Raw genomic sequence first — 24,943 nt, 5'->3', positions numbered from 1 at the left:
TACAATGTTATTCTTGCATTATGTTCCATCTTCGCTGAAACGTTTATCAAACATTTTAAATGAAATAAAAATACTTGTAGTGACATCTAGCCAAAGATTTGCGAAAAATATTTAGTTTTGTTAAATATAGAACCTAGTTATTACTTAGAATACCGCCACCTAGCGAAACAAAAGAACAACAATTTAAGACAAACTATCACAAGTTTAATTTAAAAAGAATGTTAAAAGTTTCGCTTTACTTTAAACTGCCAGAATTTACATAGGCTAATTGTATTTTAAAAGTATTAAATACAAACACAAATATACATTTTGAAAATTAATTATACCGTTCCAACCATGTGGGAAATTCAGATGGTTGAGTTTAAGTTTCATGTAATATTAAACAGATGCCGCTTTACCGGGTTATGGTGATTACAGATTCTACTTTTTCTATTAACCACTAGAGAGCGCTGGAATAAAATTTAATGTATAATAATCATATTTTTTAAATCATTAACGTTAATGATAACAAATAGTATGAACAGAGAAAACAAACAATATTGTCTTACATATCTTAATAAGAAAATAATTTAAATTAATTTAATATATATACCCGAATAGGTATAATGTAAGTTAAAACTCACATTGATATTTGAATTCCAATTTTGGTTTGATTGAAATATAAAAAATGTTTCTATGTTTTTACGTTTACTTTATAATTGAGGGTAAAGTAGTTCCTCTATTTATTAAGAAAGTTTCCTTTTTATTTTAGTAAATTTGTATATTACCATTTTATATGAGATATTTATTATAAAATCAAAATTAAATACAAACTTCGTAATTCCTGCTATTAGTCTTCAAAGCGTGTGTTATGTAAAATTGGTTCTATGGGATCGTTTCGGACGTTTTTACGAGTTTTTAGTGGCTTTGACTTGCAAATTGTATTTTTGTGTCCTACACCCTTTATTCCAATTTCCGACCCTAAGAGCCTACGGGCAAACTAATTAGAAAATTTTCCGAAAGGTAGGTAAGTTATGCAGTGACCAATTGGAGAACTAAATGTAAATTAGGTACTTATTCCTATGGACATCTCCTAACTTATTAAATTGAAATAAGAAAACGATATTAATTGTAAACTAAATTAATCGAATTTTAGAGCAGATTAGTTTTCCTACTCGACCATAGATGGCGCTTTGGTAACTAAAATAAGCAAATAATAAAAGAACTATATTTAAGTTTGACATCGTTCCTATAATAGATTTTTTTTATAACATATAATACTAATTAAACAATAATAACTTAGAGTTAGTCATAGTTTTTGATAGTTACTACAAAAATACAGAATACTGAATTAAAGTTCAGAATGTGTAATGCTGCTTAGTTTTCAGAACTTTAAAACTGAGAAAAAATTTGAAATCCAAGATACAGCTTTGCAATACGAAACAAGACAATCACACAGAATTAGGCATAAGCCGATGGTGACCTATCTCTCTATAGAGATGACGACGAGAGACTAATTTAAACTTTTTGTATAAACGAGCATTGCTTATTAAAATTAACTAAATGAGTGCGGTAAGTTAGAAGTGTACAAATGTATTAACAATTAACTGTAAGGAGCAGGCAGTGCTAACGAGCGACTGCCGTGACCAACCCGATCACAGCGACTGTCAAACGCAAACGTACACTACGCAGAGCCACAAAACGTTCACGGGATTTGACTATTTTTTTTTTAAATTAATATTTTGGTTATTTATCGTCGTTTTGCTGAATAAAACAATCGCAAAATCGCTTATCACGCATAAATGAGCTACTCGCGGTAAACTTTCTTCGAAAATTATTGTTTGATTTCGAGTCAAGACTGTGCCAAGAACACGAAACATTTGAAAAGGTCTGGTCGAAAGTACCTGAAAGTTTGTACTTCTCTGGAACAGAGTATGATGACCGTTATTAAGCGAGGTACACTTCTGTTTAACTGATGAAATAATCAAGAGGTAGGCGTATTGAGTGATGATAGGGTTTAAAACAATAATAATAAAAATATGACGTTGACTCTTAGACCAATTATAATTGTTTAAGGCGGAACTGTAATTAGTTGATTTGTTTAATATTCGATGCAAATCTCGTCATTATAATGCTTTACTCCCTCGACTGTATAATTTGATCATTATGACAACTGACGCTTCATAGTCTCTAGTATAACATGCTTAATAAACTAAAAATTATACTTATTTATTTAAATTTTAAAATGTGGAGCTATAACAAATTGTTATTTTATAACAACTCCGGGGCTGGAGGTCTATAGTGTGACTTCCATTTTAATAATAAATACATATATATACATATATAAATTAGCACCACCGAGGTGGCTTAGTGGTCGACTTTATATACATATAACAAGGGTACGACTCAGGGCGAAACAATACACACAAGTTAGCACACCCAGCTGTTTACCTAGTCACATTAAAGAACAAATCAATGAAACAAACCCAGAATTGTGCTACTCCATTACTTACGTACATACTTCAAAGAACATATTCAGGATCAATAATTAAATCGAATCGTGATTTTAATTAAGCCTTTTTGAACCTTGACTCAACTGATAAAACATTGAAAACAAATAATCAGTGCGGCTCGTCTCTGGTGGGGTTTAGTGGAGTGAGGGGTGTAGTGGGACGAGGGGGAGGCAGTCCAATAACATGTTAATGCGGCGTTTGCGCGCTAATCGAGTGCGACGACGCGGACTATTCATTTTGTTACGGGTGCGCTATGGAAGGCTCACATGGAGGCATCGAGATTTAAATATAGAACACAGCGGGTAAAAAGTGAAATCGAAAAATGATTTGCTATTGTTAATAATCATTTGTTTATTCCAATGATAGAAATAAATGGAACTGGTATTTAAATTACGCCACTCACACACTTAAACTAAAACAATTTCCCAAATCAGTGGGTAGGTACATTACTCTGATTGGTATCGTTATTTTTCTTTCCAATTTCCAATTCCCACCCTCAGGCTGGGCCCACGCCATCTAGTGCTTAAACTCGAAGATCCCACATTTCACACCGGGGTCGATTTTTAAACATAAGAGTCACCCAATAATCACCCTTATCTCTTTGCATGAAGATAAACTAACATAACCAAATCTTTTTCATTCAAATTGTTACTATTTTTTGTTGAATAAAATTGAAATCATGAAAAAAAGCTCTATCAAAATACATCGGGTGTCTGGGATAAAACATTTTATGTTTCATTTTATGTTTGCATTTCGTACATAATAACTTTTTTTAAAATAGTAATCGGTATTTATAATAACACTGTTAAAAACAAGTAAGTACTACGCTCAATGCTGTTCTTCTTCGTAGTCTTCATTACTAAAGGTCGTACCTATCATTAAAAGCCGGTCATCATCTATCCCCAGCTTGCCTCATCCATTAGGGATATTTAGACCCATAATTGTCTTAAGTCCGTCAGACCAAAGGGTAGGCGATCGACCCCGACTTCTCCTGCCATTACTCCTTACGAGTTTGTCGAGACCATCTGCTTGCAATATGGCAAAAATAGCTAAGCACCCGTTTGTAAATGATAGTTGCTAGTTTTGTGCTGATCTGTAGTTGGTTGAGAATGGGATTGTTGGTTCCTTTTGCAGTCCATGATATTCCCAACATCCTCTTCCAACACCACATCTCGATTGCCTCTATCGTTTTTCACGAGGCAAGCCTGCTGGTCGTAGCATTCGACACATTCCTGTTTACCCATATTCTGGTTTATTTGCTCAGTGCTTTCCCGTCTACACGCTCATATTCGTACAATACATATACGTCTACACGCTCAATGCTCAGGTAGTAAACATAATGCTTAATTAAAACTGGATTTGGACTATTACTAATTTAGTAGTTTACACAGAAAAATCCTTAGGAAAATCAAGATTACCTAAAGTAAAAAAACTACTACGGGTTAATGTAAGAAAAAACTAATCTTTTCCCCTTTTGCGTTGGTGCGTACCTACTATTGAACCAAAGAAGAAAAAAAATTTTTAGTACCTCCATGTAAGCCCTGCCCTATCTTTTCATCGAACACAAACATAAACCGAAGAGAGAGAAAAACACAATAATTGAGTGCAATTCGGTTTATTTATTAAAGTGTAGTCTGTGAAGTGTCTATTCTATACTTTTTAGATACTTTTATGTACCACAATGTAGCGTCAGAGCTTATATTAAGATAAAAAGGTTACCTTAATCAATCCGTTTAATGCTGTGTTCGAACCCCAACTGTAAAAGAAGAGAGGTAAATAAAGTGTGGTTTACATAACAATCAAGAATCAACGTGTGTTAGGTACAGAAGGCCTAAGTAACTGGCTTTCTGAGCCACAAATCGAAAGCTTTGTTATTCTGATGTTACATTTATAGAATCAAGGTTATTGACTTACGCCCGGACCCAATAACCTATCTCAATCCATAACCCACCATCTGAGATAGTAATCTTAATCCAAATGTTGTAACAAGTGTGCCAATAACCAATCAACGGAATGTAATAGCCATCTGTAGATACTAGCTATCCATGGGAGATCGTATCGGTGTCTGTGGATAGACATTTGTATGAAAATGACAGTTCGATAGCTCGCTTTCAACAGTAAATTATTTTAACAGATTTTAACTTACACCAGTTTTTTAAATAATTAAAAATTGTTTGTTATATTTTAAACATACACATTTATATTTTAATGTTATTTGTATGGTTTTGTTTACTTTATTTGGGTTACATTGATTATCAAATATGAGTGAAAACTCGGTAAAACAACAAAGAGCATTTTATCCGTCGCCAAAAATGGATTGTCTTCGTAAGGTTTGGTTATTGGGATGCACATAGGAGATCGATCGACTGTCACGGATTGATCACAGATTGTTTTCAATCTGAGATTGTTTTCAATCTGAGATTGTGGATAGATTATTGGGTTTGGGCGTTATAGCGTCTCGGTTTTGTGCTGTTGCCTTCTATAACCACGGATCTGGAACCTCAACAGTAAAACCGCTGTTCTTCATAAGTATGACACCCGTATGTCAAACACGTATCTAATATGACTTATGAAAATCGTATTAAGCGTTAAGTCCTGACTGAATATTACCCTCAGAGACGAGATCTTACGTCTTGTGTTATGAAGAAATGGATGATCCTTTGGTTAAAGGAAACAAATTTTATCCTCTCCCTCCAGGTGTCCTGTTCACATTACGACTGGGCACCAATGGATTTATCTTTTCAAGATGGCAAATCAGCACTTGTTACGATAAAGGTTAACCAACATTAAAATCGAAGACGTGTGTCAGGCATTTACCTATAGTCGAATTTTTAATTAGACGAAGTCAACTGACGTTTACGGTGTTGTCAGTTTTTAATGAAATAAAAATAGTGTTGTGACAAAGTAGAGACCCCTGAATTAATGATCGGTGATGGCACTAGTCGCCGCGCCGCGCTTTGTAATAAGCCGTCAAAAAACTGATTGTAGTTACATAGTACTAGTACCTAACTTATATCAGAGCACTTTAATACAATTTTGAAATAGAAATAATATTCTTTTATAGTTTGAAATGATTAACTATTCACACTTATTGTTCATTCATCTGAGTGAACAAGATCTGAACGTTTCACTATAACTTTAAATATGGCAACATTATTTTACAAAGTGACATTAGCTACTGTCAGTTGGCTTCGTCTAATTAAAAATACGACTATACGTAAATCTTTACTGGTTACGTTTAATTCATTCATCACCTATATTTCAAGGGATAGGGATTATGGGGTATTTTTGACGTTTTCGTATAGAAACTCCAAAATCATTGAATCATGAAATCATTCAAAAAAAATTTCAACGCCCGCCTAAACGGTGACACCTAGTGAGATCAAATTTGCTGCGTTAGGTCAAGAACTGGTGGCAATTTGACGGAGTGGAAGTTTTAGTCCAAAAGAACCAAAAACAAGATAGCCGATGGTCAAAATCGCTGTTTGCGGGCCATTATGGCTTAAATTTTGCAAGGCTTCTTCTATTCCTTCGGACAGCACATCAGCGAAATTGTGTCTCCGTCAAAAAGTTGAGGGCCTGCAGAAACGGTAGGCAAAAAGAAAATTAAAAACGAAAAAGCTTCGATCCATTTTTGAATTTTTTAACTTTTAGTGAAATTATAAACCAATTTGTTTGGAGTATGACGAAAAAACATGAGTATGGTTTTAAACTCCCACTGGGTCGAGGATATAGGAACCATTTATGAAATCTGTAACTCTCCGTCTGCTTCCCTGGAGACGCCAAAAGTTGTTGAGTACTTTGAGCAATTGATAGGGTAGTGAATGGCCGAAAAAAAGATGACAAGTGCAAATTTGGTGTTTCTCCCGCGATCGAGTTCAAAATTGAGACACTACTTCCGCAGTCATCCATTTGTGGCACAAAAATTTGCCAAGGTGTTTTCCGGTAGAGATGAAAATCATCCAAACATATTTTTAACAGAAGTGCTCTTTCGTCTCTTTCTCTCAAATCGTGTGTTGAAGAGAGACAGTTGAGTACCTTAGTTTCATATTTCAATGGTGCTATTAGACCAGCCCTGCGTGAAGCAAAATCAGTCGTGAAGCAGTCATTTTACGATTTGGCATTCTGATTTCTGATAAGGTCCCACCTTGTAGTTTATTGTTTATCAGAATGCCAAATCGTAAAATGACTGCTTCACGACTGATTTGAGCGCGACCGCCGCTGCATAAACCGCTGTGTGAGTTCGAAAAGTGAGTTACAGAATCGCAGGGCTGTTTACTTGTTTAGTTTAACAATAATTTTTAAAATATATGGGTTATAGAACGTTTATCAGGCTTTGTTTAAGGTTTATTAAATAATTCAAAAAAATTGTATGAAAGAACACATTTATTTATCTCTTATTGCGTATTATCCTATATTTATATTACATAACCTTAATTTACGGAATCTACATTTTATCAAGTATTGGCAATTTTTAAGTTCGGGTAGCTGTGATAAAATAAATGTAAAAAACGTATTAAATAAGTAAATCTCAATCGTTACTTTATCTATTTACAATTACTACTAATATATTCTTAATTAAGTACATAAAAGTTAAATAAAATTCTTTTAATAAAATTGGTAGAGAATATAATTTTTTTAACAAAATTGTGATTACGATTGTTTAAATAAGATTTAATAGTCCAAACATAATTAAATAGCTATTGTAATTACTACAAATCGTTTAGTTTTTCTAGTGAAGGGCCGTTTGATGACATTCCTCATTTAGTACTAGAAAACCCCACGTGGGGTTTTCTAGGTTTCTTCACAACTTCCTGGGTTTTGTTCAAATGTCTTATAAATTAATACAATAGTTACAAGACAAAAACGTATTATTAGTGATAAAGTCGCGTTACATAAGTTTTGACTTAAATTACAATTAATGTTCATGTGTTTTGCTTGAGCGTGAAATAAATGAATGTTAAGTTTCCATAATAAAAACACAAGTATAATTAAATTTCATAGAATTGTTCTCACAACTTGTCTTGTAAGGAAAGGAAAGAATATTCCGTTTATAATAGCTCTACCTTATCTAATTTATTTTAAAAATATGGCGTTTTATTAATAAATAAAGACACATGGTATATACAATATTTACAATGTTATATTAAACCGTTTTCTTCAGAGACATAACCGTAATAATAGTGTTTTTAATTTTTTTGTTGAATTAAAAAATAAAGATTAATAGGCCATTTAGAAAGATTTAAATAAAATCCCCATAGACACAATTGGAAAACGAAGGTCTTTACCGCCCTTAAATCAGTCGTTAACTGATCATTAAATATCGTTATTTCGTTATAATTATTATCTATAACTACAGATTAAACTGACGACGTTGAGTACGGCCGTTAGAAGAATAATCTCTTGTTATTCTTCTATCGAAGAAGCCGATTCGTCTGAGCTGTCTTTCTGAGACACAACTATCACAAACATATCGTGTTAACTGTACAGTTTTACGGCGCATAGTCACGACCAATTCTCTGTTGTCAAATTAATATATTCTTTACAATTTAGAGTAGCTTTTACTCGCGGTAAATTAAAACTTCCATCTCCACACAAGTTTTACACAAGAACTGCATAACCATATTTATAAAGTAATTCATTATAAATGATTCGACAGCATAGGTGTGATAGCATAATAACCTTAATTGCATTTATAGTATTTGTTTAAGGAACTGTCTTGTCTCAAAAGAAAACAATTAAGTCAAATGAAATTATCACATATAAACAAATAAATTAACCTATTGGTTGAAATACCGTGACTATTAACACTGACAACTCAATTAAACTAGCAGAGAAGATCGCTATTGAAGCATACACTACCCATTGTATACAGTATTTACAATATCATAAGAATAATTTCAGTTTATTAACATAATTGGGTTTTTGAAAAAAAAAAATGATTTTTTTATGTATTTTAAAACTTTATTGTTTAATGCAAAAACTTAAAAAAAATTGTTTTCAATTAACTATAAACAATTAAAAATTTATGAAATTTAAATAAAAATCACGTGACTTTAAACGCGCCATGAATGATCGGTCATCATGTGACGTCATAATGTTAAAGCAATTTAACAGTACAGCGTTTACTATTAATTATTGCGAAAAAAATAAAAAAATATTATCACAAAAAATTTTTTTTTCAAAAACCCAATTGTTTCCAGTATTTTTCTTTGTCAATTGATCAATACATTTCAGCCGGATATAATTTTAGATCCAGTCAGAGCATTAAATAGAAAGACTAATGAGCTCCATAGATAATGAATAGTCATCATGCTCAAAAATAAAGTTTTTCCAAAGATTTGGGAAATAAAATATCAAATCACATAAGTTTTAGAAATGTTCAGCATTCACACGCATATCACTAAACCATTTGCAGGCCTTTACTAAGGCTTTCCACATGTTCCTTGGCCTTCATTCTCAGCGCTGCGATGGAGGATGATCGCGGGTCACCTGGGGCTGGTGGCGCAGGGACCGATGGCGCTGGTGGAGTTAGGTAGCTTGGGTACCCTGATGGGGGATGACTCAGGAAACCTGGAATGAAATATATCATTAGACACTCGTATTTTTGTGTACTAAATTAAAATGGAGATCCTTTCCTGGATCTTCTTTCCTTCTCCTATTAGAGGAACGCGTTTTGTCCAAAACTCTCAGATATCAAGTTTGAGCATTCTGATAAACAAGCTAGGTCTGCATATCTATAGTTGCTCCTATCACACTTTGAAATCAATTTTCCTTTAGTTTTTATTATTTATGAAGTTTATTAGTATTTTCTTCACGTTAAATCTTGTATTGTATTTTTTTATTTATCAAAGTATCAGTGTGCCGAACATTAGCAAGCTTTTATAAAAAAAAGGGTGCGTAGTAGGCCTACTTATGTACGCGCGTAAGAAGTTATACTTCGTAGGCATTATTAAATATATTTTTTTATTGCATGCAAATAATTAATTACAATTAAATAATCAAAGACTGGCAAAGGAGTCATTATAGTCAATAAAGTTCATTTTACATTTAAAAATTAAATAAATAAATATTTATTATTATTCTCTTACATTAAGTGTAACATAAATTCTATTATTTTTCGAATGTTGTTTTTAAATTATGTCCACTGCCGTAGCATCTTTCGTGGGCAATTTCATTCTATTAATTTTGTGTCACGGTGCGCGCGCATCGTAAAATTTCACTCTCATAAATTTTTCGAAACGCGCCTAAAGAAGTATAACTTCAAAAATAAAAAAAATAAATTGAGAACCTATATAACTCATGAGTATAAATAGGTACTTTATTGTTTAATATGTGCGTTCCGTGTACGGTGTAAATGTATATTTTGCTTAATGCAATACATGTATTGATATGACTTGAATAGTATAATATCTGATCTATGGTTGGAAGCCTTTTGACACGTAATAACAGGTACGTCTTGCGTCAATTACAACACAATCCCAAAAACATATAAAACTTCTATCAGGCTGCAAAAGAAAGGTACTAATAGAACAAGTACCTGGTAGAGCAGTAAGCAAGGGTGGGGCGAGCCAAGGATCAACAGGCAAGCCAAGGGCAGACAGACGGGGTACAGGTGCACAGCCGTATTCTGACAATCCGAGGCGAGCGGCCTCCATTTTCTCCTGCCGACGCCACTTGGCACGACGATTCTGGAACCACACCTGAAATGCATAGAACACTTATTAGCAACAATTTTCTTGTCAAGTGAATAAAACGTAAGAAACTTAGACCGAAGATTTAGACCCGAAGATTTAGACCCGTCGAGTGAGAGTAATTTTAATTAAATTTAGTGACTTCTTACAATGTATTCGTAATGTCTTTACATAGCGAAATAACACCGAGGAACCGCAATTTAAATCACAAACTTTCCCAACAATAAAAAGCAAATTAATGAGGTGAGTCGTTGGAAATTGATGTGCCATCTATTTGCCCATTATACTATGAAACTTTACCCCCAACCGTAAAACTAGAGTTTCGTTCACAATAAATCAGCCGCCAAACACGTCCCTAAACCGTATCAGACTAGACACAACAAAACTTTGAACTCAATCATATAAATGTCCTGTTTTAGTATATTTATTTTGTGCGCTATTTAACCATAAATATCTACTTTATCCCTTACAGTATAAGGTTTAAATTTAATAAGTGCCGTTAAGGAATAAATTTGGTGTCGAATTGTAGTGTCAAATGATATATTCATGGGGTGAAGGTAAAAATACGAAGCTCGCGTGACTTCTACGATTTGTGCGGAGAACGTTACACGACTCTTGATGGCATTTCTGCCAAACTTATTAAACTTGGTTAAACGTTACATCGATTTTGAATTGACGACTATAATACGCTTATAACTAGACAAGACAATACCTATAGTTAAATAGAAATGAACGGATAATAAGGCGTATAAACGCTGATACCACCATACTTTGCTAGCAACTCTTTTAGCCAAAGTAATACATGGATATCTTGTCACTAGTAAACTTAGTGACATTCAGAAGATTCGCAAATGACTTGTAATTTTTGACAATGGCATTTAATTCAAATCGGATTATAGAGTATGAAAGTTTGTCAAAAGTCGTGTTATTGTATCGTATGTGGGGGACCCATGAGATATGGTGTCGGCTCGAGACGTCGTCTGCTACCCATATAATAGGCGAACGTAGGGCATAGAACAAATCATAGAAAATGGTTTAATAGCTAAAACCGTTCTGTAAGAATAGTGCAGACGAGCTGTTGAGTTTGTTTATTTAATTATTATTTTTGTTGACCTATTGCAGGCGACAATTCTTATTATTCGTATGCGTAACGTAACAACTAGGTATGTCATAGTAAATTAGTGAAGCACCATTTGCTCGCGTATTGCGCACCCGCAATAATATTAATATCTCAGGCTGACCTTTCTGATCGCATTATTTCAGGGTTTAAGTTTTAAAAAGAAAGACGGACATGTGTGTACTTTGTTTAATTTTTGTATATTAAGTTCTTTATTGCATTTTTATTAATAAGTACTGTAAGAAAATAAAATAAATAAATATTTGAAAAGTTAAAAGGTTTTAAGTGTCCTTCATAGCAAATAATAAATAAACGATTAAAGCTCGTAAGTTAATATAAATAAAGACTAACCTGTACCACACTCTATCTTAGATCTAACCTAGAACATGATTACCCAAATAATAAAGTCCGAATAACCCATATAATTCGTAGCAATTAAAATTTACAACAAAGTGAAACATTAAAGTAATAAGGCACGCATTAAATGTCGTTGTTTTCGTGCAGGTGGAGCGATACGCAATCATTTCGGAAATCTAATTATAACTGAACAAACGTCAACAAATAACGCTGTTTTGGTAATTAATAATAATAAAATGTTACCAAAACTAGCCAACGTAGGGCTGTAACTTCGGTAGACATGCGATGTTCTAGGTGTTTTATACACGCATTTTAATACGATGCTATTTAAAGATTTGTAGATTTTTAATCTATGGAGATGATTCAACAATTATCTATGCTTTTATTCGAAAACCATACGATCTATTCGTAAATATTATTATTATATTTAAATTCGTTATTGAAAGAAATAAATGTCCCCATGATTATTAAGAATTATTAACCAATTTATATTAATATTAATTTTATTATTATAATATAATAATAAATAAAATATGGTATATTAACATAGTGCCGTAACGTAGTACCACTCACCTTTACAATAAAAACGTTTATCACATTAATTGCCCTTTATTTCAAACACAATTGGATAAAATTATTGATTTATAAATAAAACAAAAAAAGGATTATCGAAAACAACAATAACAAAAATCTATCGAGCCGCGGGGAATCTCTTGTTACTTTCTTGTTACACGCTGATTGAATAAAAACGTCACAATAAAACCAACTCTCGAGCCCGCCCGCGCCAACTGTCAGATAAAAAACAACAATGGCGCCCGAATATGACATCTGTCAGATTTGAATTCGGAGCGCGACACGATTGGCCGCCGCCGCGCCGCGATGTTTGTTATAGGATTGGACGTAATTGAGTTATCTGGCACTGTGGAGTCTTTTAGCGTTAATTGTGTAACAAATTGACTCGACATGTGTTGTGATGTAAACGCGTTAGCCGTAATTGTAAACGAAATAACAGCTTTGAGCTTGAGATTGTCGTATAATTGTATTTGCATTAATTTATTCGTAATTTGGAGATTTTTAATTTGTCATGAATGTTTTTTAATTTTTAAAAACTGCGGCTTTAAAAAAGGTTTTTGTGCTATACATTTGACGAATTTTAGGTCTCATAGGACTTAGTTACTTATACATACCATTACATCCCTTGAGCAACGCGTGTCGTCAACATAGGTAGTTTAATTCATGTAATAGTCCCTAAGGCACACTTAGGTTTTTTTTACTACAAATAATTACCTGTTATGAAATTTAGAAGGAACGTTTCTATGAAAATTACTCTTAATAATAAACGTACCATCAATTATACCATTATAATAAATTAATGTACATTTCAATAAATTAAAAGAATGCCGGTCTCCGTGTTGGGACTGGGTTCAATTTGTGTAAAAAGAAAAGATCAATTATACAAACACACCATATCAACTCAGACGAGTCGAAAAAGGAATGAAGTACTTAGCTAAAATGTCCAGAAATATGCAAAAATTTATATAACATATATAAAGCATATAAATTATCAAACTACTGATTTAAAATTATTGAATTAATTAATTTTATTTTTTAAAACTTTACGTACATACTAATTTGAATAAAAACCTTTTGGTTTGATTTGACCAGTTTAAGGTTACATTTAGTTTAATACTTATAAAAATATTCTTTAATATGATCTCTTCCGTTATAAGATAGTATTATCTATACTCAAAGTCCTAAAAGCAATTTCATATTGTGGATGTATCAATGGTGACGATGACGCGTCAGGAAGTCAGCCTTCCGATGCAATCATCTCGAGACACATCCGAAAGATCTACACCGTGTAAATAAGGTAAAAGATTTGCTCTGACCCGTGTATATACCCTAATTCATAACTAGCGGTTCCACTTTAAAATATTATAGAAAATATGATATGTTAAAAAAGGTCAAGTAGTATTATTATTTTTATTTCACAACCTATTAAATTACTCTTATAATACATTGAATGCATTCGATATTGAAAACAAATAAAAGCAAAATAAACCTGTAGCCAATAGTACGTATCACTGAGTTTGGCATAGACAATAAAGTTTAGCCGCGGCGGGCACTCCATGTCACTCGCTCGTCTTTTTGCGGACAGCAGATCGACTATCGATTGTTACCCCATGTTTCTCTAACAGTTATACGTGTGTAGATTCCTTCTAGGTTTTGAATTTGAGCTTCAATATAACGATTTGTGGGTTTTGTCATTACAGTTATTAACATACTAAAAAGTTTATGGCGGCCTTCATTTCTTTAATAGTATCAAACATATCGTGGTCATCTACAGCCACTATATCCTCTTATGAGGCTGCGAATTAATTAATTTAAATTAAATATTAACGTTAGTGGAATTCACGAATGTAGTTAAGATCAGGATGGCTTTTAGCAGATAGATGGTGAACGTAGCATTTTGGTAAAGGTAGAATTGAATTACCTAAGATTATTTATTGATACGATGAGTCGGGCGAAAGGCTAAAGCCATGTTGGCCAATATCCTTGTATCCAGTCCGTCCGTACCCTGATTTTAAAGTTGACAGTTTAAGTTGTCTAATGCCAATGTCGAATGTCCTGAAATATTATTTGGTTTTGTTGTTTAAAATTTATTATAGTTGGAATTCTTGTCTTTAATTCACTAGTGAATATAGATTTGCTAGGCTTTGTTTTAAATTGAAGACGACATTAAACCCGTCCTGTCGGAGACATGTAACTACAATAGAAAATAATCATTCGAATGCATTACACATGTGTGTATTTTTAATGTAAGATATATATAAAAGACACACATAACATTCTTGTATTGAATTGTAATACATAATAAGAAGCTAACTTATAAGGAATGTATTTGTGTCTGGGATTTATAATTTATATTGTGATTTAGATTGCTTCCGATATTTTTCACTCAAGTCTTGAACTAATTGCTCTAATAGCATCGCTCATATGTTTATTTGTAAATGTTTTCTGTATTTATGTTTTTTGGTGCAATCAAGTGTTATAATCTATGTTTAAGATAGATTATTTTCATCCTAATATAGTTATTACAAGCAGTGAAACTCGTCCGTACGTAGGTAGAAGCGACCTCGGCTATTGGTCGCACTAACGCAATTACTACACCCACTGACCACCGCCCGCTACACTATCTTTATACAAACATACACTATCATTTATACACCGCGTTATATCATATATGTATACTTAACAAGCGCTTTATTTATTTTGTTTTCTTTAATTTATAAATAGGGACAAATGGGCAGGTAGCTCACTTGATGTTAAGTGAGACCAACATACACAATACTTGAAGGTTCGCTAGTGCGTTGCCGGCGTTTTGAATTAGTAGAGTACTAATTCAAAGAATGAATGAAGAAATTTACTTGAAGGGCCCTATATAGAAGTGGTTAAGAAATATTTCCGTTAAAAGGCTGGCAACTGACTTGCGAGTTTTCTGGCAATGTGAGTGTCCATGAGCGGCTGAATCACATAACATTAGGTGAGCCTCTTGCCCATTTGCCCTCTGTTACATAAAAATTATCAGCCTTTATAATTACCCTACCTATAGCGAGTATGTATATAGGTAATATTAAAGAATATCTAATGTAGTAAATTTTTAAAATCTTAATTGTATTTTAATACTTTCAAATCAAATTCAACTGTTTTGTGCCTGACTAAATAAAATTATGGCTTTATATAATCTTTTCTCCGCGTGAAATTGCGTCAAAGTAACTTTCTTCGTAAACGCCGTACCTACATCAGCCATCGATCGACAAATCCTTTATTTACACATTCCCCTCTCACAAGTTCTTTTAAGAAATCGAAGGAGATGGCTATACAACTTTCGTATGAGCGAGCGAGATGCACAGCCATCGCCATCTTAGATGCAGGACCAAAAGTTAGCCGATAACTCGTTAAACAGAAAAGACCTATATCTTAGATAAGCTTGTTGAAAATTGATCTGTATTGTTTGAGTAATAAGGTTGTATCTACTTTGTGGTGACTTGTTTGTTTCTTAAGGGGAGGGCTGATCTGGCAGTGATGGGACCCTGACGTCTGCTTCTGATGTTACCTTTAATAATGACTTGCAGCGCGCCCATTCATTTTGACGAATTGAAAAAGATAATAATACGTTTTGTTCTTGAAAAAGAATGAGAGGTTGATTGATGTTAATTTAGACCTAAAGCTTAAAACATAAACATTACCTATTATATAGATTTTTTTAAATGTTATGTACTTAGGTGCGAATTCAATGAAATTGATGTATACTTTTACAACATTTAATAAATACAGTAAACAAAGATAGGCAAAATATCTTATTACCTATATTTCATATTTTATAAGACTACTAGCCGATCCGGCAAACGTCGTTTTGCCATGTATATCATTTATAATAAAAAAATAGGGGTTGATCGTAGAGGGTTGAAAATTAGGGGTTGTATGTATTTTTTAATTCTGTAACATAAAAAAAATAAAAAATAAAATTTTATCTATAAATAAAAAAATAAAAATTAGGGGTGGACTACCCTTAACATCTGGCGGGCTGATTTGTGAATCTAAACTATTCCCAGATCCCCTTGAACACACACAAAAAATTTCATCAAAATCGGTCCAGTCGTTTAGGAGGAGTTCAGTCACATACACACGCACACAAGAAATATATATATTAAGATGTTGATCAGCCACACAGTTATGTATTATTTGAGCCAAGTTACTTGAATATTTTTTTAATTTTCTCATACATCATCTAAAAAATTTACCTAAATAGTGGAAAATATAAAATGTATTACAAAAATATATTTATCACGGAGGTGTTTTATCTAAAGGAAGCCGGGTCGTCGCAATTAGTGCGCAATAAACTGTCGACCTCATCAAAAGCACAAAAACATCAATCAAACTGAATTAATCTGCAACTAAATTAACTCTCGCAAACATCGCGTCCCCTTAACGACTGCTCGCAGTTCATAATTGACTTTATCACTGTGACATAAAGTTTAATTTTGTATAAACTGCAATTGGAACGTACGGGAAACTCAATATTGCAATTGTATACTAAAATAAACTGTAATTCTACGCAGTAAGATTGATTATCCGCTGCAACTAAGTTCATCTCTTGATTTCAATTTATCTTCAAACCGTTTAGTGTTAATACGGTAGGGAGAGTTGTAACTACTGCGGTTTGTTAAATGAATTAAAATCATAAAACAATGGATTAGAGTTGATATTTCATTGCGTTTACTCGTGATAGATTTTTGCGGTGAACATTTTCAGTTTTTATTGCAATCGATTGAGGATGAAAAAGCCCTATTTACATTGTTTTCAATATGGTAAAATAAGCGTTTTTACGCTACAATAAGGCTCTTAATAGTGTACATTGCTTTTGAAAATCATTAGAAAGTTATTAGGAGTAAAGTAATTAAGAAGATATTTAAGAGGACTTTGCTAATAAGTATTTTTATATATGTTACTTATTATAGTTCCTTATTAACTAAATAATATTTTTATGGTCCACATTGAGACCAGTCTTGATGAGAACGTCTAATTAAGTAACGAATTAGCCAACGTAATCAAACCTCATTTAATTTTATCATTTCTTAGCGTTGGCAAGAAGAGTCGAATTTCCAACTTTTAGCAAATTATTATATTTGTTTCTTTTTAGAATATCTACTATAGCTTTACCATATATATACGTATATCTGTATCTCTCAATGTCGAACGTAGCGCACACAATGTGGCCTAACGAACGTGTTTCTTTTTGTTTTCCAATCAATCGTTTTTGTTTGCTTCGCCGTTTAATTGCAAATGTTTTAAACGAGTTTTCTCTGATATAAAACTTTTATAACAGAATATATTCAGGTATAACTTGTTGATTGTCACGCTACTCAAACCCATAGACAGAAATACCCGATTAATAAACTATAAGACCCTATTAGGTGTGCCTAATCTTTAAACATTACTGCAATACAACTCTTTCAAAATTTCTCTTCCACTTTTCGGTTCTAATCCACGCTCATCTAATTAAATATCATAGAATTTAAGAGCAAATGAATAGAAATGAATATAATGAGCTGTCAATGTAAGATTAGCGTGTAAACAAGCGTTTAGTGGAGGGTCGGAGGGCAAATAAGGGCGCGTGCACAAGTTAATAGCTCTCATATCGCACCGGGCAAACACCGCGATATTAAGTGCGCGCAAATAGACTCCCTCTGCCCGAGGCCTTATGTCGAGTTGCGCCATCTATGGGAGGTTACTAAGATCTGTGTCTATTGAAATCGCAAAAATTATCTGTTCTCGGAATTTTCTCAAAATTTGTCTTGGCCTCCGAAACGAGGAACATTGCACCTTTATGTAACACAAATTATGGCTATTACTACTATAATATTATATTATATTTTATATAAGTTGACGTTTTGGCAATAATATTTTTTTTATCATCGCACGTCAAGGCAAAACACGAAATAACACCCGTATCACCCCGACGTGAGTCGTGTCGTGAGTCATAACTGAGCGTTTTTTAAAGCATTTTTTGCCCCGCAAACTACCACACCATGTGGAACCAGGTGCCCACTGAAGTATTTCCACACCAATTCGACTTAGGGTCCTTCAAGAAAAGAGCGTACCAGTTTTTAAAAGGCCGGCAACGCACTTGTGAGCCTTCTGGCAATACGAGTATCCATGGGCGGCGGCGGCGGACTTGACATCAGGTGTTATATAAAAACAAAGGTTTTTTTATAAACAAATGAGTTACTTGTGATGCGGCCTATTGGACGGCCAATAATTATTGAAAAATAAAGAAATATTGATTGCAATTCTAACAAACTATTTACCGATTTAGGTATTAATTAGTTAAATGTATTTCATAATTTTTATTGATTTTTCCTTTTGCAATAAATATATTATGTATTCCATACTTGACTAATCTTTATTATAATAGTTATTTGTTATACATAATTTATGTTAGGATTACAAAATAAATAAATAAATTTTGTCGCAAGGGAAACGTCACAATGTAATGGTGAAACCCTAACCCGCGTCAATAATACAAACTGTAATTACATCGCAAAAACGACCATTAGCATTCAATTACAACTTTATCCGACCTCCATCTCAGTGTATCATTGTTACTAGACAGACCGCTGATCAACGACAATGCCAGTGGGTTCGAGTGTGGGGGATATAATGTGTTTTTTGTATAATGAGATATGGGCCGTTTGCATTTCTCACATTTCGTATTAATGATTGAATTGAAAGGGTAACTGCTTAACATTAATAATATCCTTAGATGATCTGCTCCATGTTAGCCTTTATAAAATTCTTTTGCTTCTTATAATTTTTAATATAAAAAATTTGAATTGTTCACTTAAGAAGCATAAATCATAGTTTTATGGATGAAATTACTAGGAAATTGTTGCAGTAAGTAAATTTTCAAAACATTATAATGAAAAACTGAAATTCAAATCAAACAATTTTAATAAATTTTCGAATAGCGTTAAAAATCCAATTGCCCGCCTGGAGCATGGGCCCCACGTTGGGTAACTGGTCTAAACTGTTGTTCAGATACCAGACTACCTGACTGGAATGGGTCAAAAATGTACCTACCTATAGGATTTTTCACATACCTACAGTTTGTTCTAAGTCTAGTTTCTGAATCTCAAACTAAGGGTCTTAAGAGTAGATACTAAGCGCGAACTGGGACTCTCGATTATCAAATTCAAATACATTTTTGACATTATTAGTCTCGAATCTTATCGTACACAGAAAGCCACTAAATTAAATAAGGTTACACTAGAATAATAATTATTAGATGATTGCATTAAATGAAGGAATTTATTGATTAAACTGTTTGAAGGCCTGTCCCTTAACTGTGAAAAATTCTGCCTTTTCATGAAAAATACTATTTAACTGATTAAACTTAAGTCATGTGGAACACGGTGTAATGGTTGCAGATCCTTACAAACGTTGTGTAAACCAAAAAACTTGGCGATAAAGAGTGGCGGAGAGTTCATTGCCAGTTTATCTCTTCCGTTCTACGCCCTTGATTTGGCAACTGGCAGTAAATATAAAATTAGAAGCATTTAATATGTATTTCATTTTGACGTTCATAAGTGTACATTGTCTTACCTAAATTAATAAATGATTTTGATTTGAATTTGAATTGAAACAACAGGCAAAAACTACCACCAAATTATATTGGTGGATACAGAAAAATGTTTCATACCCCGAGGGGGTAAAGGGTCCTCACGCTCTATAAGATTGTAGTTCGGACTTAGTTAATACAAATTTCATCCCTCTATTTGCATAGTCTTTGCTCAAAAGTCACAAAATAAACAATAGCAAAAATCGCAACATCAATGCCGTGTCGGTCACGTGCCGTGTGGGTGTCTGTCACGTGTGGGTCACGTGTCGGCCTGTAATTGGCCGCAGCGTCACAAACAGCCAATCCGAATGTATCGAATTACCCAGTAATGAGTGAGGTCGGACGTTTAACTAGTACTTAACTTGAACATATTGCGTGATGTGGGAATTGTGTAGGGTGGCATGGAATCTGCGAAGAAATTTTAGAACAAAAGAACTAAACTTTAAAGTAATAAGAGTAAGGAGAGTGTTGTGAGTTGTTTGGATTAATACCTGAGCTGAGTTTCATCAATGGACGTAAAGGTAGAACACAAAATTCCATCCATATCACCTCGACGTCCGTCGTTCCACTAATCATTTTTTCCGCGCATCTGCACCAGCCCACTGAAGTATATCCGAACCATTTCGACTTTTCAAGCTCTTCACGAAAAGAGCTTACTAATTCTTAAAAGCCCGGCAACGTAATTACGAACCATCAGGCATTGTAAATGTCCATGGGTATCACTTAACATCAGGTAAGCCTACTGCCGCTTTAACCCAGTTATATAAATTAATAATAAATATTGATACTAAATCAGACGAAGGTACGCCAATATGAATCATATTTGGCAAGTAGGAGAAATATTATTATTAAAGCAGATTAAATTAATACTGGATTTAATATGAACAATATTAGTTTAGGTATACAGGTGCTAATTAGGGTATTATTACAGATAATTGGAGATCAGAATACATATGTATGTAGGTATTTTTAAGATTGGTGAATACTTATGTCGAATTAAAACAAGCTTAAAATCTGTTAGTTACCGTCTTTCCGTCTCATGTAAAAACATTAAATACAAAAATATTTACAAATAAAATAGCTAGTTAATTTACAAATTAATTAACACTCACAACAAATAAGAGACGTTAATGAAGAATTATCATGGACAAATAAGCAGATTAAAGCGCTCGCTAATTAGCCGAGCGTCGAGAAATTCATTACTCAATTACGTAATTACACTGGAGACTTTGCCAGGCGCTTCTACGGACATAGCTTTTAGCTATTAACCTTAATTTGTTCTTATTTTAAAGAGCCGTCACTTATGTTAGGGACAGATTAAAGTCTAATTGCTTGGTTCGTAGCTTAACCATTATTTTGAAATGTTAACGTAAAATATGTTCTATCTCTAGGAAAAACTTACAAGCTAAGATTTTACAAGCAACAGATCCTATAGATTTATTATGACTTAGGGCCGATTTACATTATCTTAGTGTTTAGGAGAGTGCTTTAGTACAACTTGAAAGGCAAGTTCTTTAGCGTAGCGTTTACTAAAGCAAGTAGCGTTTACATGTTTCAACTAAAGTACTATGCTAAAGAACTCTCCTAAACACTAGGATAATGTAAATCGGCCTTTAGGTAAAGTATTACCGACATGTCTTTAGACCCAAAGGGTCGACGGCGTGTGTCAGGCATATGAGGCTGATCACCTACTTGCCTACTAGATTTGATGGTCAAACAGATACAGAAATCTGAGACCCAGATCTAAAAAGTTGTAGGTTATTTGTGTTATAATTCTTATAGCGTCTCTGATTACGCGTGGAGAACTAAGTTTTATTATATGAACATTTTACGCAGTCGTTTCATACTTATGTACTTGTATCACACATGCTAATCAGACAACGGATAGTTCATGGTTCGAGGTATTTATATATAAGTGCATTTAAGAATATTAATTGCGAATGTATGTAAATGAATTACATATTATACTGTATTAAAATTTAATTAGAAAAGTGGTTAACTATTATATTATTATTAAAAACACATGAAAAAAATAAAACATACAAGTAAAATATATCACGCCACCATCGTACGCTGTTATTGCATTCGTTACTTTAAAATCTTGATCCTCAAAATGCTTAAACGGTGTAAAGGACGCCGCTTTTAAATGAAATCGAAACTCCTAGTATTATACTCCAAAACATTACCTTCCACTTTGAAGAGCCGTCTCACTAGCACTCTCAAATATCACCAAGACCCCATTTAGTATAAAAAAGAGAAACCTTAATCCTTACGAATAAAACTGCAAATACTCACAGAGTTCTTCTTAAAATGGTCAAGAACAATGTGACGTGGCAAATTTTAATTTACAACTAAATAGTTCTTAATACAAAGCAATACGGTTGAATATACATGAGATATGTAAAATTAAATTATGTTTAAAAACTACAATGTGGTGTTTATTAAAAGGGGATAAGGACTATTTTTGTGTAGTACAAATGATGTAAAGAGCCGACACTCAACACCGTATTGAATTTGAATTGAATTGTCAAATTGGATGTATAATCTGCTTGAAGAGCCGGGCCCGTTGTTGTTGGCGCTAAATGCAGGGTATTAGTTTGTATTTGTGACGACAATGGGTGCGCGGGCGCATGTTATTGTCACAAAAACGTTCATTGATAGATCTGTTTTGTGAGAATAATGTTAGAAGTTTTTTAGACGAACCGTTTATGATGTGTTAAAAATTGATGTGATCATGTGATCTGGATATTATTAAAGTCTGAACGATAAATTATATCACTAAGGGCTAATAACCTTAACATTTGTGTAGTCAAAAACCTGCTAATGAAGGACTATTAAAGAATTTAAATAGATTTTAACATAATTTTAACATTTTCGGTTTTTTTGTGTAACAGGCGATAGGCCCGGCCCATCTAATGTTAATTGATACCGCTGACCATAGACACTCCAGAAGGCTCGCAGGTGTGTTGCCGGCCTTTTAAGATTTGGTAAGCTCATTTCTCGATGAACCCTATGTCGAAATATTATTCAGAAATACTTCAGTGGCCAGCTGGTTCCACATAGTGATGGTGTGCAGCAATAACCACCTTTAGAAACGCTCAGTTGTGGAACGACGGACGTCGAGGTGTTACGGATGGAATTTTGTCTTCTACCTTGACGTCCGATGATGAAACTTTGTTTTGGTTTGTTAACCTAACATGAACAGCTCATATAATTTAAATCGGCATAAGAACCTCCTTCGTTTTTCTATTGTTTTTATTTAAAAAAATATGTTCTTAAGATTAATGCATATTGTAATTGACTAAACGCTCTTTATCTCTACGTTGACACAAGAACCAAAATATTTTTTTTAATACTAAATCGATTAATGAATCTGCATAAGTCTTGCGAAGCAATGCGCAGGAGACTTTTTGGCGGCTTCTCGTGTTCTCACATGCACTCAAATAAGACGACTAACGGAAATATCGGGTTTAAGAGTTCCGCCGTAAGCTATACCGACATGATACGGAACCTACCATTCATAATGCCTTTCTTCTCACCACCATTTTGTATTGAACCCAATCGTTCCAGCTTCGGTTCAATACTGGAACTACTTAGGGACCAACTTATGTTGGTTATTTAATTGAATTACCCTTATTAAGCCATTTCCTGTTTTTTTAAAGGGGTTTTCAACAGGAAGGAGCCGTCAAATTTTAATCAAATTATAGTATAAAGCAAGTTATGATTAATTTGGCTGTATTGTGTATTGATACGAGGATAATGAAATACGTTGAACAATTACTTTAAAAATTATAAGTAAAGCTTTTAAAAGGTTTAATTTCATAATCTCAGGTCGGTATTTAATTGTATACTAACATATAATGGTCAAGGTTATCATATTTTAAAGCAAAGTATTATGTTTTTAAACGGCTAACATTATATTATATTACCGAATTTTGTTTAAAAACAAAACACGAACGCATTGCGAGAATAATTTGAATTTAGAGTAAAAAGGAAATTTCGAAAGTTCACAGATCATAATATTTTAATTTAATAACAAAAGATATTCTGATATAGCAGCAATTTGAATTCAGAATAAAAAAGTTTGAAGCTCAGTAGGTATATTTGAGGTCGAAATCCCTGAAGTATCAAACATCAGACTATAGACAATTGACGCCAAATAGCCCAAAAAACATAGAGGGTGATAATATTCAGTTATTCGTAAACAATTTGTCGTAAATGACAACATTCAGTAAATTAGGCCGCCGTTACGGTAAGGGAGGACGACCATAATCTCCTGATCCTATAAACAAGCGAAAAATAACGCCGAGTATAACGCTCGTGTGGTCACACTGGAAGCGGGAAAATTTATAAATTAACTTTGAATAAAAAATTATTTTAATTTTCCTGTTTGTAAACATTACAACAAACACTATGCGGGTGGCAGCTCCCCAGTACCAGGTACTTCCACTTGACTTTTCGGGCGGTTGGTCCCTTGGTGTTGCGTAGAGATGTGCCGTCTCTCTGCACCTTCTACCGCATCTACCATGTAGTGTTCGGAGGAGTTATTCGGTTTAATACGTTACCTACCTAGCAGCTGAGTTTCATCATAGAAGTTGAGGCTGAATCCCATATTCCACCCGTATCACCTCGACGTCCGTCGTTCCACAACAGAGCGCTTAAGACGCTTTTTGCCGCGCACCACCACTATGTGGAACTAGCTGCCCGCTGAAGTATTTCCGAACCAATATGACTTAGAGTCCTTCAAAATAAGAGCGTACCTATTTCTCAATAGCCTGGAACGCACTTGCGAGCCTTCTAATAGTGAGAGTGTCTATGGGCGGCGGTATCACTTAACATCAGGTGAGTTAGCCCGTTTGCCCCCTTTATTATGAAGAAAAAGTCAATTTCGTTGCCCTTTTTGCTCCAATCCGTATCCATAAGTACCTATAGGTTCAGTTTGACGTAATTCGAATAGATATTTATTTATATGACAAAACAGGTTACATAGGGACGTGAAGCAAGCGCGAATGCGTATTCTAAGGCATTTCACGATTTCACTTCAGTGGCTGAATAATACACTTTTTATAGTGATAATCGGTATTATTTTATTGTAATTTGC

The 24,943-nt window shown here is 33.7% G+C and overlaps 1 protein-coding gene across 1 annotated transcript in view; it reads right to left on the bottom strand.

The window, feature by feature from the left end:
- Positions 1 to 8,545: 8,545 nt before the first annotated feature.
- Positions 8,546 to 24,943, bottom strand: part of LOC125053164 (retinal homeobox protein Rx1-like) — a 33,304-nt gene continuing 16,906 nt past the window's right edge. The window contains exons 3-4 of the mRNA XM_047654395.1: positions 10,033 to 10,195; positions 8,546 to 9,065 (exon numbers count right to left, since the gene is read on the bottom strand). Coding sequence (XP_047510351.1) covers positions 8,896 to 9,065; positions 10,033 to 10,195 — 333 coding nt within the window. The 3' untranslated portion in view covers positions 8,546 to 8,895. The remainder of the gene's footprint in view (positions 9,066 to 10,032; positions 10,196 to 24,943) is intronic.

Source organism: Pieris napi, chromosome 10, assembly GCF_905475465.1.
Source record: "Pieris napi chromosome 10, ilPieNapi1.2, whole genome shotgun sequence".
NCBI classification, from domain to species: domain Eukaryota; kingdom Metazoa; phylum Arthropoda; class Insecta; order Lepidoptera; family Pieridae; genus Pieris; species Pieris napi.
The sequence above is the reverse complement of the archived record's forward strand: the minus strand, read 5'-3'. Positions and strand labels throughout refer to the sequence as shown.